Genomic DNA, 18,875 nt, shown 5'->3' with positions numbered 1-18,875 from the left:
ATATAAATTTGTGTAATATACATGTAATTGGAGCCTCAAAAAAGAATATAAAGGGCAGAAAACATATTTAAGGTAACATTGACATAAATGATTCCACATTGAATAAAACAAAAACTCAGAGAAGCCCAGAAGCTCAACAAACCCCAAGCAGAGAAAACAGAAAAACACAGCAAAGCATGTCATACTCAAAATGCTAAAAATCAATGATAAGAACTAATGCTTAAATTCCATAAATGACTAAAATACACTTCAAAAGATAAGTTGTCCTAACTATATGCCAAAAACAATTGAAAATTGGAGTGTACACAGATACTTGTAAACAATGTTCATCGCAGTACTACACACAGTAGTCAAAAGGTGGAAAAAAACAAAATACCCATCAGTAGGTGGATGGATAAACAAAATGCTGTACATACATTCAATGGAGTATTACTCAACCACGAAGAGAAATGAAGTCCTGCTACATGCTACAACATAGATGAACCTTGAAAATGTTACGATAAGTAAAAAAAGTTGGTCACAAAAGAACAAATACTATATGATCCCACTTAAGTGAAATATTTAGAATAGGCAACTATATAGAGACCAAAGTTCTTTAGTGGTTACCAGAGGCAGAAGAAAGAAAAAAGAGCAATTGCTTAGGAAACGAGTTTCTATTTAAAGCGATGAAAAGTTTTAGAAACAAAAGTGATAGTTTTACAACATGCTGAACATAATTATGGTCAGTGAATTGTACATGTAAAAATACTGAAGTTGCAAATGTTTTGTTATATGTATTTTCCACAATTAAAAAAAAAGACGAAATAAAAAGACACTCAAAAGGCAAGAGAACTGATTGCCAGCAGACACACACTACACAGAATGTTAAAAGATATCCATGAGGTTGAAGAGAAAATGGTACCAAATAAGAACTGAAATCTTCACAAATGAATGAAGAATAACAGAAAGATAAATATGTGAGTAAATATAACATACTTTTCTAATTTCAATATCTTTATAAAGTAATTGTTTAAAGAAAAATGACATTTTATTTTAAGGTTTATGACACCTATAATGCAAATGTTTGAAAATAATAACAGAAAATGGAGAGAGATAATAGGAATATAATACTGTAAAATTATTTAATTAAGTGTGGGGTGTTATTAATAGTATTTGAAGATAAGCAGTGACAATTAAAAAAAAGAGTGATTATAAACTTCAGACCAACATTAAAGCAAAAAAAAAGAATAAAAAGTTATAGCTAAAAATCTTTAAAAATATTAACCAATACTCATTTAATCCAAAAGAAGTCGGGAAAAGATAAAAAAAGGAAAATTAAAAAACAAACAGTTGAAACAATTAGGAACAAATAGTATGATTGTAGATTTAAACCAAACCATACCGATAATTATATTAAATACAAATGGTCTAAAGACTCCAATTAGAAGTTAGAGGTTGCGAAAATAGCTTAAAAAGCAAGCAAAAAACAAGTCTTAACATATGCTGTCTACAAGGAATAAAAATTATATATAAAAAAACTTAAATGTAAAAGTATATAAAAAGATATCAGGCAAACATTAATTTAAAAAAACTGTAGTGGCTATATTAATATTAGACAAAGCAGACTTCAAGATAAGGAATATTGTCAGAAATAAAGGTATTTCTTAACTACAAAATAATAAACACATCTAAAGACATAAAACTCCTAAGTGTGTATGCATCTAATAACAGAGATTCAAAGTACACAAAGAAAAAACTGACAGAACAGAAAGAAGAAATAACGATTCTACAATTATCGTTGGAGATTTCAACAATAACTGATAGATTAATTGGACAGAATGTCAGAAAGTATGTATGTTTTACACAGCACTTTGGAGCCCTGGTGACACAGTGGTTAAGCGCTATGGCACTTTTTTTTTATGGCTGTTAGCCAAAAGGTCAACAGTTTGAGTCTATGGCACTTTTTTTTTATGGCTGTTAGCCAAAAGGTCAGCAGTTTGAGTCTACCAGTAGCTCCTTGGAAACCCTACGGGACAGTTCTACTCTGTCCTATAGGGTCACCATGAGTCCAGAATTGACTCGATGGCAATGGATTTGGATTTTTTTGTTTTAATAAATCAGATTGAACTAATAGATGTTTATAGAGCACTAAAACCCCAAATAGCAGAATATATTTTTTTAAGTGTACATGGAATATACATCAAGATCTACCATGTGATGGCAAAATAAACAAAACTCAGTAAATTTAAAATTACTAAAATCTTGCAGTGTACATTCTGTGACTGCAACATAATTAAAATAGAAATCAATAATGAAATGATATCTATAATCTCTCAATGTTTGGAAATTAAATAGCTCACTTCTAATTAGCATATGGGGCAATGGGGGTGTCAACATAAATTTAGAAAATATGTAATCTTTTAAAAACAAAGCCTACACAAATAAAAAAAGATTATTTTATGACTTTATTTTTTAAAATTTCTCATTTACCAAAATACTATCCAAAGAGGAGGAGGTTTACGTGAGCTAAATTAAAGCAAATTTAGGAGATAAAAAGCCATTCTGTATTCTAGGAACTGTCAGGTCCTAGATTAAAATTTAGTAAGAAGAAGACCTGACATTCAAGCCTTTCTTTTTTTCTCCCTCCTATTAACCCACTTGAAGCTAAGCCCTAAGCTAAGCTAAGCTGAGTGCTATGGAGGCTAACCAAAAGGTCGGGAGTTCGAATCCGCCAGGGGCTCCTTGGAAACTCTATGGGGCAGTTCTATTCTGTCCTATAGGGTCGCTATGAGTCAGAGTTAACGGCAATGGTTTTTTTTTTTTTTTTTTTTTTTTTAACCCCGATTTCATCCTTCTCTCTTTCCTTCCTTCTTCTTTACATCCTTCTTTCCTCCTCGATTCCTTCTTTCCTTCCTTTCTTCATTTCTTCCCCCCCTCCCTGCTTATATCTGCCTATCATCTATCACCTATAAAAAAAAAAAACTATCAAAATATATAAACTCTAGTTTAATGAATGTATACTTTATAGCGTAAATAGTAGCCAGTGGTTGATTAGCAAACGTGTTTCAAATTGCTAAAATAAAAGACCTTTTGTTTCATTCCTACCTGAATCAATTCCCTTTCTTCAGTTTTGAGTTTATAGAATTTTTAAAAAGGGGTATAATACCTCACAAAATGGACAAGAATGTTTAGATGGATCTGTGCAAAGCAGTCCTCATATTTAAAAAAAAAAAGACTAAAAATAAATGCTGAACAGCAATATTTTTATGAAAAGATACTAGAAAATGTGGTTTATAATTATCCTTCAACAGTTTATAAACACACATGGCAATAAATCTATAAATATAGATTTAGAATTTAAAAAGCAAGAAATCTGATTTTGTTATTTTGAGATTGTTAATTAAGCCTTAAGATAGAGTGCTTTTTCTTTTATATTTGTAACTTTATATGTTCAGTAAAGTTAGTACAGTGCTTGGTAAATGTCAGAATTTATAAGGACTTTGAAGTGCTTTCAGTGTGTTTGCAATGTTTTAACTACAATGCAATTTGTTTTCTGAAAACTATCGGCAAGCATATATAAAAAATCTTTTTGATAGTAGCCTACATTTTTATAATGCTTTCCAAAGTATACAAAGCATTTTCACATACGTTTTGTTCCTTTGAAGAAATGAAAAATTTCTTTCTTTGAGAAATGCTTCATGTGCGCAGATCAAATGTTATCATCCTCACTTTTATGTGAAGGGATTGAAGCACAGAGGCTTAAGGTCAAACAGCTCAGACTACACACAGCTGGGTCAGTTCTCAAGCGTGACTGCAGGCCAGAAGCACCAGAATCATTTGGGAACTTAAATACTGTATACATATTCTCAGGTTCCACCCAGACTGTCCGAATAAGAATCTCCAGGGGTGTGGGGCTAGCTATCTGCATTTTTACGAGCCACCTAGGTGAGTCTGATGCCCCCGCCCCAGCTAAGAACCACAGCTTTCCAAAGTCTTCAATCACCGTTTCCTTTCTATGTAGACACATGTATCTACACACCAATTACACGGAAATGCATGTTTCTTGTATAGGATGTTTTAAAACCACCACTTTGACCAGTGGATGCTGTGGACTTTCCATTTCAACTCCAAGACATTTCAATTCCATATTAATGACTTCAAAATGTAATCAACATAACCTCAATGTTGATTAACCTTGTCAGATAATTTTATGGAATGTACTCCTTTAAACCAATTTATTTCCTCGACAGTTTTCTATGTTCAGTTAAATACTTTTCAACATTTTTTCAATTCTTTTTAATTTTGTCTTGTGTGCTACAATTATTTTTTGTATACATTTAACAATAGATATGTGGTTTTTAAATTAGGGTTTTTTTTTTTTTTTTGCTTATACACATGAAATTTGCAATTTGGAGAGTTTTTTTTTTTTTAATTATTATTTTTCCAGCTCAAACTTTCCTCGGTCAGATATTGCCAGTGCAAATTTTATCGTGAAGTTTATGTTCTCCTATACATTTTTAGGAGCCGTGGTGGCACAGAGGTTAAGCATTTGGCTGCTAACCAAAAGACTGCAATTCTAATCCACCAGCCACTCCTTGGAAAGTCTATGGGGCAATTTTTTCCTGTTCTGTAGGGTTGCTATGAGTCAGAATCAACTCGACAGCAATGGGTTTTAGTTTTATACACTTTTAAGTTAAAAGCAATTTATCAGTTTCATCTGGTTTTTATTGGTTGCCAGTTTTTAATTTGTTGATGGTTTTCTTCCATTAATATTAACCCTGATTAGTTAAAAATGAAAGACCGTTGTATTTATTTCTAACTATTCCATCAAAAAATTCTCGAACATTCACCTAGGGTATTTCAAGGCTTCATTTGTCCTGATTGGATTGTTAGTCCAATTTTTCCATTAAAAAAACAAAAAACCAAACCCATTGCTGTCAAATTGATTCTGACTCACAGTGACCCTATGGAACAGAGAAGAATTGCCCCATAGACTTTCCAAGAAGTGGCTGGTGGATTTGAACCACTGACCATAAAGTTTCCAAGAAGCAGCTGGTGAATTTGAACTGCCCACATTTTGGTTATCAGCCAAGCTTAATCACTGTGGCACCGGAACTCAGTTTTTCCATATACTCTCAATGAATTCTCATAGCATATACCCAAGACAGGGTCAAAATCATTGTCATTGTGGGCTGTCCAGTCAATTCCAACTCATAGGGGTTACTAGACTGTAATCTTCATGGGAGCAGAGTGCCAGGTCTTTTCTCCTACAGAACCACTGGTAGGTTCAGTTAGCAGCCCAGTGCTAAACCACTGCACTACCAGGACTCCTTAGGGTCAAAATAGCCAAGTGAAATGGCGAACTCTAAGCGTAAGGGTAAAATTCCATGGCTCTTCCTTCTTCCTTTACCACACTCCCAGCTTCATAGCAAGATGAGTAGAAAAGGGGGTCAAAGGGGATTTTTAGCACTATTTTGAGTGGAATAAATATGCCCTTCAAAATACTGGCTAGTTTGTCATTACTTATCACACATCAGTTTTAATTCTTCTATGTGTACACACACATGCAAGGGGAGGGGCAAAAGTATATAGTTGGTGAATATAGGTGAAGGGTGTATTATGATTATCCATGCAGTATTCTTTCTACTTTTCTGTGGCTCTGAATTTTCTTCGTTTTTTTCTAAATTGTATTTATTGTTGTTGTTGAGAATATACACAGCAAAACATACACTAATTCAACTGTTTCTACATGTATAATTTAGAGACACTGATTACACTCTTCGAGTAGTGCAACCATTCTCACCTTCCTTTCCTGAGTTGTTCCTTTCTCATTAATATAACCTCACTGCCCCTATCTAATCTTTTGAGTTGCTATTGTCACTTTGCTCCCATATAGACAGTTCTTAAAAGAGCATAATGTTCAACAAAGACCATTTTTGCTAGTTAGGCTAAACTATTGTTTAGTTTTAAGAAGACTTCAGGGGATATATTTGGTTTAAGACTTCAGGGCAATAGGTTCAGGGGTTCATCTACCCTCTATGGCTCCAGAAAGTCTAGAGTCCATGAGAATTTGAAATTCTGTTATACATTTCCCCTCTTTTGATCAGAATTCTTTATGGCATCTTTGATCAAAATGTTCTGTCATGTTAACCAGGCACCATCCAGTTCTTCAGGTCTCATGGCAAAGGAGACAGCTGTTTATGGAGTCAGTTAGCTATACTTCCATATCCTCTTGTTATTCCTGACTCTCCTTCTTCCTCTGTTGCTCCAGGTGAATAGAGACCAATTGTTGTGCTTTTAATGGCCCCTTGCAAAGTTTTAAGACACCAGGCATTACACAATGAACTGGGATATAGAACAGAAGCACTAAACACATTATTAGGGCAATAACTGGGGTGAAACCCATGAAACCAAGACCCTAAACCTCCAAACCAAGAAATTAAATGCCATGAAGTATCTGATTGTACATAAGCAGCCTCAGCAGCTATTCTTTTTACTTATTTAGTTAGTCATTGTTGTAAATATATCTATCATACAACTTTTGTCAATCCAACTTTTTACAGGTGTGCCACTTAATTGACAGCAGTTACAATTATTGGCTGTGCAACCCTACCCTTAATCAATGCAATTTTTCCATCACCACTAACCTCCCTTTTTCCCCTCCTTCCCAGTCCTGGTAACCACTAAATAAACGTTGGTCTCTGTATATTTGTCTTTTCTTGTCTTTTTATGTAAGTGAGGTCATACCATATTTGTCTTTTTTGATTGACTTAATTCACGCAGCATAATGCCTTCAAGCTCCATCCATATTGTAGCATTCATCAAGACTTCATTTCTTCTACTAGCTGAGTAGCATTCCACTGTATGTATGTATCACATTTTATTTATTCATTCATCTGCTGATGGGAATTTAGATTTTCCATCTTTTGGCTATTGTGAATAATGTTGCAATGAACATTGGTGTACGAGTCTTTTTTTGAGTCTGCTTTCAAGTCTTTGGATATGCCCCAAGCACTGGAATTGCTGGGTCATATGGTAGTTCTATTATTAGTTTTTTGAGGAACCACCACACTGTTTTACACAATGCTGCACCATTTTTCATTTCCATCAGCTATGAATAAGCATTCCAATTTCCCCACATCCTGGTCAACATTGATTAGTTTCTGTTTTTTTTTTTTTTTAATTTTAACCATCCTAGTGGGAGTCAAATAATATCTAATTGGGGTTTTGGCTTGCATCTCTCTGATGGCTAATGGCCCCAAGCATCTTTTAATGTGTTTGGTGGCCATGCGAATGCTCTTTTTTGGTGAAATGTCTATTCAAGTTCTTTGCCCATTTTATGATTGGATTATTTTGTCTTTTTGTTATTAAGTTGCTGAAGTTTTATATATATTTTGCTTATTAGATTCTTATCAGATATATGGTTTCCAAAGATATTCTTCCAGTCAGTAGTTTGTCTTTTCTCTTTTTTGATAAAGTCTTTGGAAACCCAATTTTCCCAATACCATTTATCAAAGAGACTTTCTTTCTCTGTCAAATGGATTAGCATCTTTTTCAAAAACAGTTGACAATAGATGTGTGGGTTTATTTCTGGATTCTCACTTCTATTCCATTGGCCTATGTGTCTGCTGTTATATCAGTATGGGGCTGTTTTGATTAGTGTATCTGTATAGTATGTTTTAAGATCAGGAAGTGTGAGTCCTTTGTTTTTCTCTTTCAACATTGCTTTAGCTTTTGGGGCCTCCTGCCATTCCATATAAAGTTGAGGATTGCTTTTTCTATTTTTATCAAGAAGGCTCTTGTAATTTTGATCAGGATTGCATTGAATCTATAGATTGCTTTGGGTAGTATTGACATCTTAAAATATTAAATCTTCCTGGTGTTGGGAAAATAGGATTTTCACACACAGAAAAATGAAACAGGGCCAATGCCTCACATTATACACAAAAACAAGTTCCAGTTGGATTAAGAACCTACATGTGCACACTAAAACCATAAAATTCTTAGAAGAAATAGCAGGGGCAATGTTGTCAGGCCTAGCTTTTAACAATGGACTATCTAGTATAATAATAAAAGTACAAATAGCAAAACACATAATAAATAAATAGGACCTCATAAAAATTAAAAACGTTTGGAGATTTGAATTTTTTAGATAAAATATAGAAACAAGTCCAATTAAGAAAACTAATAGCTGAGCAATTCAAAGACTATATTGGTCGACCAAATTCTCTTCTGTCTGCTCCTCTTTCTATCCTTGAAGTGACCCTGATCGCGGCTTTCTCTCTTACATTCTTGTACTGCCTCCAACACTGATGCAGAGACAAGAGGAGAGGGCTGGGGAGAGACGAGAATTTACAGAATCTCTGAGTTATCTATTCTAGTTCGGCCATCCCCACTGACTCAAACACTGGTTTACAAAAATAGAATGGGATTTGTATTTTGGGTTCAGATTCAATTCAATGACCATTTACTGCCTAGAAGTCAAGTCTTGTGTTGGATATTTTTTAAATGTGTTATGAATTACAATCTTCACAAAATACATGTGAGGTATGTATCATTATTGCTCCTTTTGGGCAAGAATATGGAGATTCATAGAGGTTAAGTTGTATGTTTCCTAAAGGTCTTATAACTCTTGAGGAAATTAGGAATTGTGCCTGGTTTCGCTGACTTCAAGAGTCCTACCATTTAGCCAAAATTTCCTAAACTCAGGATTGGAATTCAGGCAGCCTAAGTTTGAATCGGAAACCCTGGTGGTGTGGTGGTTAAGGACTATGGCTACTAAGCAAAAGTTTGGCAGTTTGAATCCACCAGGTCCTCCCTGGAAACCCCATGGGGCAGTTTTACTCTGTCCTATAGGGTCGTTGTAAGTCAGAATCCACTTGACGACTATGGGTTGGTTTTAAGTTTGAGTCACCCTCCTCTTAACAGAATAATGAAATTGAAGAGTTTGCTTGTTCATTCGGGGCCTCACCTTAATCATATATAATAAAAATATAACATACTCTGCAATATTACAAATACCATATAATAAATGCTTAGTTTTAATTGCCTAAGAAATGAAAATTATGGCTTTAGATATTTGAGAACTTGCCTCAATGATTTTCGAAGTTATTTTATCCTGCAAGAGTATTTTTTTTTTTAATTCCAGGAATCCATATTTTCTGATGCCAGATATGATGGAATAAAAAAAATTCTTTTCAGTTGCTGTCTTTCATTTTCTTGCTTTTTAAATCAATCGTCCAATTCTCAAAGTATTATCCTGACAAACACTTGATTTCTTTGTAAACTTTAATTTCTGAGAAAGCTTGAAAATGGTGAAATTTCATCATTTCTTAAAAGACAGTCAAACAAAAACTGATTTAAAGCCTCTGTCACCTTCTTTAGAATGATTCAATCAATGGATAATTATTTATTGGACAAATACTACAGAACCGGCCAGTACTGTACAAAAATAAATACCATCTCTTAAACCCACGAGGAATGAATAATCTGAGAAATGTAATTTAAAGAGCCACAAAATATCAGATATAGAAAGGAACCTAGCAGATTTAGTAACCAGCATTATCTGGATTAATTATTATATTTAGTTAATTACAAGACTAGTGATTTTAAGGATGCTTTTACAGAGTTTGGAGTGTAAACCACTCTTTCTAATTTTGATGGCCACACTAGAAATAGACTCTTTGGATTTAAAGATAAGTCCTCAAAGCTCATAGTGAGAGTTAAGCCTCTTGGTACTTAAAGTATGTTTTGTAAACCAGAAGAATCAGTATTACCTAGGATCTTGTTAGAAACAAAATTAGACCTCATGCCATATCTACAGAACCAGAATCCCAATTTAACTATATTCCCAGGTAATTCATATGAATATCCATGCTTAAGAAGTGCAGATCTAATCTACTTATTTTATTTGTTTATTGGGTACTAACATTTACAGGCATAACAATGAGATTCAAATATCGCCAAAAGATATACAGATGTTCTGTTTACTCCATGCAAAAATGCAGATATTTTGTTGGCTTAAAAACATTCGAAAGATGACCCTAATAAACATTCATCTGAGTAAAACCAAATACCTCCACTACTCAGGGCAGGTTTCACCCAATTCTAATTATCTACTGACGAACAATGGCCTTTGGTCTTATTTTGAAAATAAGCAGGGCAAGGTATGTCATTTACAATAACTGCTGATTAAGCAAGGAGACTCTGCAGGCAATATACCTCTGGAGGCAGGACAGGATGGACTGAAGGATGTGTCAAAGGTTTAGTGACTTGTCCATCATCTTATGTAAGAGCAATTATTCCCTTGCAACGTGCTGGCTTAGTGGGTCTCATTATGCTCAAACAAGGGGAAATATCAGCACATTTAGGGGAGCGTGGGCAGCCCCGATCATTTTCAGAGTATTAGACATGTTTGTTTAAATTCTAATCAGAAAGTTCCACTTTTGCCCAGCATTTTAAATCTATTTTGTAATTTACCTTAGAGCAATGTTTGAATAACAAGAAGGTTTAAAAAAATTAAAGCAACTGGGAAAATGAAACAAAACAAAACAAAACCACCTTACTTTCCAAGGGCAAAGCATTCCAGTTTTATAGATGAATCCTTTGCAGCTTGTATTGTTTCAGGAAAACGCACTTCAATCTTTGGTTCATACTCCCCCATCACACCTGTTAAATATCAAAAGAGCTAGCAGCATTTCTGGAGAATAAAAGTTTTCTATGAAGTTAATGCTTCATTAATGAAAACCTGATTATTCCACCTTTCAGTTAACAGTATTTTTCTATATTTTAATGGGAGACAGAGGACAAGGAAACTTCATGATGATATTTAAAGAATTAATTCATCCTCCTCCCCCCAAAACAGAAAAATGTAAATAGAGATAGAGACAGCAACAGATATAGAGACAGATGATATAGAGACAGATGATATAGAGACAGATGATATAGAGACAGATGATATAGATATAGATATAGATATAGATATAGATATAGATATAGATATAGATATAGATATAGATATAGATATAGATATAGATATAGATATAGATATAGATATAGATATAGATATAGATATAGATATAGATATAGATATAGATATAGATATAGATATAGATATAGATATAGATATAGATATAGATATAGATATAGATATAGTAGATGATATATCATAGGATCAGACTGGAGACATACCAAATTTCCTTATCTTCCATATCACATCAGCATCTTAGTATGAATTAGTGTTTCCAATTAAGAACTAGATATACCTAGATTCTAAAATGCTTCTGAGTACAGAAAAAAAAAAAAAAAAAAGATTCATTCTCTAGTGACATCCAGATCCTTCATCCCTTCATGAAACTTGGAGGGTCATATCTGTTTAAGAATAAGGGAGCTTTCAGGTAATCTATACAAAGAGTGATACAGCACCTCTTGACTCAAAATATCAGTATTTCTGCAGCAAAACATATCAAATAATCACACTAAGTGGGGTAGAAAAAGACACATATGTTATGTCACTTTAGTAAAGTTTTGCCGCTAAATTAGTTTCCTGTACACTTACATAATGCATTTGGGTTTTCAGAGTTTTTTTTTTTTTTTTTTTAATTTCTGTTAAGAAATTGTGGGTATGGACTAAGGTAAGACTAAGACAGACGTCTAATGCATTGTAGACACAATATCTACCACAGAAGTTGTAACAAACAGAAATATATTGTTAGGTTATACACATGAACCTAATTAATTCAATCAGTGACAAGTCAAATTTCTTAAAAACTGAAATAACAGCTTATTTATATACTGAACACCCAAGTAATACATTCCTAATAGTTTATCAGTGACCAATACCATTTCAGAAAATGTGAAATTTACAAAATAGATGTAAAATAAAAATACCTCATTTTTATGACCTCAATCATTCCAAAATAGTTGAAGAGAGTATGGTTGAGGAGATAGAGCACTGCTTCATTTAACTGAAATGGTAGTTTTTTTTTTTTTTTTTTCCTATTTGTTTAACATCTGGGCTTTCTTAGGTGCCAACTTACAGAAGAAGCTTGAGTTTTCATAGTACATATAATATTTCTGGTCTGTTGTTACAGTAAATACGTTCAAGGGAATAGAAGAGATGGAAGAACTAAGGAATTTAGAAGGGAAGAGTCTGAAACTAAGAGTAGACAAAAAAATAGAAAAAATATGGTAGAATCTCTACGTTTATTGCTAGCTTATGAGCTATTGCAATCATCAACAGAGTTTTTAGACTACTCACTAAAAGAGATAAAGTGGACTTATGAATAATCTAGTGATTGTTCAATTCTGAATTAAGACCATTTGGGTGGTTAATGACTATAAAAGGTCTGTCATAAGAACTCCTGTATGGAGCTGGTGCTAAAATTCTGTTATCCATTATTAGCATTATATTCTTGCTTTCCTTAAATTCCTCTGGAGAGAGAAAAACTCTATGAGGTATTGCATTTCAAATCTAAAATTTGATCATAAAATGTACCAACAGATTTTCTATCTTTATTTTTCTCTCTGTGAACATTTAATTAAAGAATCAACTACAGGATTTTTCCACTTCAATGACTTCCCTAGACTTTCTAGCTCTCTAAATCTGGTTTAAATCTGGTACTAGCTATGATGACTAAGCTACAGACCTCATCGGAGACCAATATGAATTATGTTCCTTGGAGGAATATAATTAGTATGAAAATCTTGGTTCAGTTTTCTTTAGAATGCTCATAATTATTGTTGGTTTGCTTTGCTTTCCTTGGATATGAATTTTTTTCCCATTTTGCTGGGAAAGTAACTAAAGGATGAGCAAAAAAGGCAAATATGGAAAAGAAAGGGAGCATTTTAAAAAGCTGCATTTTATGTTCATTAAAGATATATTAATTTAATTACATAAACTTGGCAGCACACACACGTGCACACACACACATCAACTCCCCCAAACAATTTTTTTTTCAACATAGTCCTTAAGCAAATAAAAGATAATCTATTCCAATGCAAAAGGAGAGAAGGCACAGTATGTATAGAACCATAGAACCACATATACTGTATCATGTGGATGAGTTATAGGATTTCAATTGCATTTCTTATAATATCCAATTCATATTTGTAAATTGAACCTAAACTGATAGATGATGTGGCTACACTGAATAAGAGTGAAGGAGAAAGCTCTGCAGATCTCACCAGGCTTCAAGAGCCATGGACAAAGAATAGTCCCAAGATAACTCATCATCTTACCATCAGTGCGCTGCACTAATGGAGTGGGTGGTCCTTGCACACTTCTCTGGGCTTCCTTGTTTGTTATAAAGCAAGTGTAGTTGCCCACATCTGATGGTTCCACTTTGGCAATGTACAGGTTTCCTGTCTCTTGAGATACAAACCGCCTGTTGTCCTCTTGGACATATAAAGGGTTGTCATTGAAGGTCCATGCGTAAGATAAATCTGGAAAACAGAAAAAAAAATATATGATCCTTACTGTATTCATTCTAATTTTATAATTTGCAGCCTAATTCTCTATTATTAGACTAAAACCATGTTCCCACTTGCCTAGTTTATACCTGTTGTCTTGATGTGATGATTAATGTCCCCGGGTGGCACAAACGGGCTGTGCTGGACGACTAACCTAAAGGTTGGCAGTTTGAACCCTCCCTTTATACTGTGGAATAAATGCCTGGTGATCTGCTTCTGTAAAGATTACAGTCAAGAAAGCCTAGAGAACAGTTCCATTCTATGACACAGGTGTCACCATAAGTCAGAATCAACTTGAGAGCAATAAGTTTGTGTGTGTGTGTGTCTAATACTCAAATATATCCAGTTGAGATGATCAATTATATGGCCACCTTGCCCATCATTGGTTTTGGGAATTTAAGGTTGAGCCTGGGAATGATGACAGGCTTTCAAGGGAATACATGGACGAACTAATTTTAAAAAGCAACAATATATGTAAAATACCTCAAACACACACACTGAACTTCTTTAGTAATGCTCACTTCGGAGCAGTGCTTCTCAAAGAATAGTCAGAAGACCACCTGCATTAAATATGCTTAGGGGTACTTGTTAAAAATTTAACTTAACATTTTAACTTAAGAAATTTAAGTTCAAGGAATCTACCAAAGATCTAGGGATTCACTTATTCAGTCATTACGTAATTTCTGACCAACTACTCTGAGACTTAGAGTACAATAAAGCAACGCTATATCCCCAGAAAGCTCACACCACACACTAATTATGACTAGTATAGGTAATATTAATGTGGGATGATGTGTATTTTGAGGCATCATAGGGAGTTCAGAGAAAAGACCTAGAAGAACTAATGTCCACGCTGAAACCAACAGGAAGAATGGGTGCCATCCAAGCAATAGATGAATAAACAGACATTGGTCAGAGAGCATACAGCATACAGAAGTTTGAAAATGAAAAAGTACTTTTGCTGAACGTCACGCAGTCCATCCCTGAAAATCTTATATATGAATACGAATACATACGTATAATCAACATACTATAAAATTCACAGATGTTAAGTGTTGCACTCAATTCATTATAACAATTGCATACCTTAGGTAAACACCACCCCAAAATAAAATATGGAACATTTCCATCTCAGAAAGTTTTCTCACACCCCTTTCTGGTCAGTCCCATCACTACAACCACTATCCGATTTGTGTCACCATAGATTAGTTCTGTTCATATTTGGATTTCTTAAAAATGGGATCAAACACCATATACTATGTTGTGTCTGATTTATTTCATTTAACATAATATTTTTAGTATTCATCTATGTTTTTGGGAAACCCTGATGGCATAGTGGTTAAGAGCTAAGGCTGCTAATCAAAAGGTCAGCAATTAGAATCCACCAGGTGCTCCTTGGAAACGCTATGTGACAGTTCTACTCTGTCCTGTGGGGTGGCTATGAGCCGGAATCAACTCAACGGCAACGGGTCAGAATGGGTCTATATTTTTGTGACTGACATATTCCTTTCCATTTAACTGCTGAGTACCGTTCCGTTTTATGAATATACCAAAATTTGTTTAGACATTTTCCTGTTGATGAACATTTGGATAGATCCCAGTTTTGGGTCATTATGTGTTGAGTTGAAATAAAAGAGTTTTTTCTAAGAGTGTGGATATTCTCATTTGTTTTGGATATGTTCCTAGGAAGTCATGTGGTAGATGTATGTTTAACTTAAAAATAATAAACTGTCAGAATTTTCCAAAGAGGTTGTACCATTTTACACCCCCACCAGCAAAGTATAAGAGCTCCATTTGCTCCATATCCTTGTAAAAATTATGGGTTGCCATTTTCTTTTCTTTTTAGCCAGAAATCTTTGAGCAAAGGAAAATATTCTCATGGATTAAGCTTTGTTAGACTGGTCCTATCTGAAGGCTACAAAATCATGTGTATCATGGAAATTAGGTAGAATGGAACCTATTGCCTAGAATATGGAAATGGAAGAATATACCTTGTGCAAAAGGAGACACCCAAAATAAGTAGGGTGCATAAGTACAGAGGTGTAGGGAAAAGGAATATACGACAGTGTGTCAAAAACATCCTCCTTATATGGACATTCACACACCTGGAAATCAGAGGACAGCATTTCATGCAGCTAGAGGCGTTTTGCCCTGGCAGAGGTTGCAGGTCATCTGTCCTTACATTAAAAACTGGTGCAGAAGCAAGACAGAAGAGACTAATTTCCTGTTGTGTCTGTCCTAGCAGTCTTCCTCAGCTGGACGTCCGCATATTACCTGAAACAGTCTTCGCTGAATTTAAATTTTCAAAAGGTTGAGAGGGCAATAAAGATTGACAGCTGTTCTGAACTTAACTCTGATGTATTTAGAAAACTTTTAGAGAAGTGGAAGAGGGAGAATGTTGCCATCTTTTATTATCCCTTTCTTGTATACACACACGTACACATACACAAACTGTAAATAAATACATATATGTGTGTATGTATCTATTTATATATCTACATCTGTATCTATATATATCCTTAACAACACTGAGGATACCAGAGTTGAAAAAAAGAGAGGGAGAGAGGGTAGGTGGGAGGGAGGAGAGGAGAGCGAGAAATCGAGGACAGAGAAAAGAGTGAGTCTACAAAAAAAGAACATTAATAGTGAGGAGGAGCTAAAGAATTAAACTCAGACAGAAAATTCATAAATTATGTCCATAAGATACAAGGGGCATAGCAACTTAAGACAAATTCATCTATAGAGACAGGACTCTGACGTTGTTCTCAGGAATAAAGAAGATACGAGAGAAACATATGAGAACAAACAACAACAAAAATGCCATTTATGCATGAAATGTAAGATTGCAAAAAGTGGCATTAATCTGTAAAAGTAGTGCCAGGTAGATAAAAAAATCCAAGATGTATTGTCGCATGATATACATCAGTATATCTAATATGATCCAACTACAAAGTATATATTTGTGTATGTTCATACAAATTATTATGTTTAAAATCCTGGGGGTGCATACAGTGGTTATCTCAAAGTGATGGGAGTGTTTATCTCAAGGGAGAGAAATACAAGACTTTTATTCTCTACATAATATGTTTCTGTCATATTTAGAATGTTAAATTACTATACATTACTTGTGTAAATGGAGAAAGAAACAACAGCATGGAAATAGTGTTAGGGAGGCTAAACACTAGAATGAACTACAACTTGTCAAATACAAGATGAGTAATTTCTTTTTTCTTATTCTGAACAGTTCAAACTCTGAACCGTTCAAACTTATTCAGAGCATGGATACGTAGAAGAATCACTAAGAAAGCTACTTAAAATATAAGGAAACCCTAAGAGCAGTTCCATTCTGTAACACATGGAGTTGCCATGAGTCAGAACTGACTGGACAGCAACTGGTTTAACAGTACTACTAGCCATTTGGTATCATTACATCTGAGTGCAGTACCATGAAATCTGTATTTTCTGTACCCTCCAAATGACTCATGCAGTTGATCCACAACTGAAATATTATGTCTAGAGGACACCTTAATGAGACGGGAATTAAGAATCATGACCATACTGAGAGACAGCCAAACATACCAGAGACTGGAAGCTGTCACACACACACACACGTCAAAAAAAAAAAAAAAAGGATAAGAGCTTATATTTTGACCCCGGAAAAGATTTTCGAAAAATGTTAGAGCAATCTTCACACATTGAAGGCATGCCATGTGCTTAAACGGTTAAATCAAACCCTGTCCATTAAAATCCACAAGGCAAAAGTAGGACATGTGATTGTAGGAGACTACAGAATACTGCTTGACCCTTAATATGATGAATAGACTAAACTTTAAAGCTATAGCAGAAGATTTATGAGACAGTGAGCTCTCTATCATTAGAATTGATCAAGCAGAGAATAGATGACCATTTCTTGAGATGTTGCAAAAAAGTTTTAGTTTTGTTAAAGATGGGAGGTTGAACCTCTGCTTCTATGAATGAACTACTACACCCTCAAAATTTTTCAGTTCCCTTAGAGTCTGTGTTTTTAGATCAAGTATGCATAAATGCAATTCACTTTTTATTTTTGAAAATATGCTTTGACATTCTTGTCCTCTTCTCAGGTATTGAATCTTCTTTTTCTTGTGCAAGTCCCTACTGGAGGCTTTCATCATTTCCTGTGGTCTGCTGCTTCTAAGCTTCTTACTGATGTCCTTTGCTGCCTCACTTCTAAGCCTTGTTGCTCTGTCTCTGCCAAAGAGATGCTCAAAGGGGTTTTGTTTCAAACTAGAGAGCCGTCTACATAGTAAATTCTTCTTCACTATAAAGAGGAGGAAAAAATGTAGTTCAGATTCCCCTGTTGTCATTGACTCCTCATCTTTTGAGACTTTTGTGAAATGAGACAATCTTGAGCAAATTCCCAGGACTATATCTCAGCATAGGGATATGTATCCAACACCTGTGTGGGGAGAAGAATGAGCTCTAGGTCTCTGAAATTCATTGTAACCCTGTTCACTTAACAGAAACTACAGGTTGCAACTAGGTGCCCAAGAAATCTTTTATATTCTCCACCTATAATCTTGGAACCTGAGACTGTAATTTCTATCTCTCCCTTGGTGAATTCATTTTTACCTTAGCCGCTAAAACTTTCTAATCTGTCCCTACATGTGGTGTATCCTTCTTCAAGAGTGGAACATTTAGATGCTGCTGGAAGAAATCTGGCCCAGAAATAGGGAAGATTACATAAAGCATAAAAATAAATTTACAAAGCACTTTCATTTCGTATCCTATTCATCAAACCAACAAGTATTTTGTGAAGCTAACTGGCTATAGCTAATATGCTTATTATATGTAAGTGGATACTGAACACAGGAGTATAAACATAGTTTCCCAAATACTTATTGTTAATGCCTGGAAAGGATAGGATTTCAACCTAGACCTGTCAGATGTCAAATCCTTTGCTCCTTCCGTGATATAATCTTCCTACTCATCTAAAACAATTGATATTTTCTATGTCAATCTCCTTCTTGCCTCTCCTTCTTCACCTTCAGAATTCCTTCGAAACTAACTGCCTATCCAAGTACTAGAGCAATCGGTCCTTACCATCAATTTCATCTCCTGTCAACATTGTCTCCCTGTGCCCAGTTTCCTCAGAATCTTGTAGGATAAAATGTTAACCTGTCACATTAAAAAAACCCAGTGTCGTCACATTAAATTGCTCCGAAGTGCTTATAGCTAATATTAACTGGGGATAGGATACATACGTAAAATGTGAAAGGAGTCATTTTTCTCTCTAAAAAGGGCTAAAACAGAGGTTCTCAAACTGCAGTGAGCAGCAGATTGACCTGAAGGTCTTGTTAAAACACAAATTGCTGGATTCCAGTCTCAGAGTTTCTGGCGGGTAGGTCTGGGGGAAAGCCCAAGAACTTGCACATCTAGAAGTTTCCAGA

The 18,875-nt window shown here is 34.7% G+C and overlaps 1 protein-coding gene across 4 annotated transcripts in view; it reads right to left on the bottom strand.

Moving 5' to 3' along the window:
- Window positions 1–18,875, bottom strand: part of CNTN6 (contactin 6) — a 230,578-nt gene that overhangs the window by 132,922 nt on the left and 78,781 nt on the right. For 2 of the 4 annotated variants that reach the window (XM_049863034.1, XM_049863036.1), the window contains exon 3: window positions 13,219–13,422. The exons of 1 other annotated variant lie outside the window; for it this stretch is intronic. In XM_049863034.1, the coding sequence (XP_049718991.1) occupies window positions 13,219–13,422 (204 nt within the window). Of the gene's footprint in view, window positions 1–10,544; window positions 10,648–13,218; window positions 13,423–18,875 lie in introns of all 4 variants that reach the window. One more of the 4 variants, XM_049863033.1, reaches the window with a different exon arrangement.

This window comes from Elephas maximus, chromosome 20, assembly GCF_024166365.1.
Source record: "Elephas maximus indicus isolate mEleMax1 chromosome 20, mEleMax1 primary haplotype, whole genome shotgun sequence".
In the NCBI taxonomy this organism is placed as follows: domain Eukaryota; kingdom Metazoa; phylum Chordata; class Mammalia; order Proboscidea; family Elephantidae; genus Elephas; species Elephas maximus.
The sequence above is the reverse complement of the archived record's forward strand: the minus strand, read 5'-3'. Positions and strand labels throughout refer to the sequence as shown.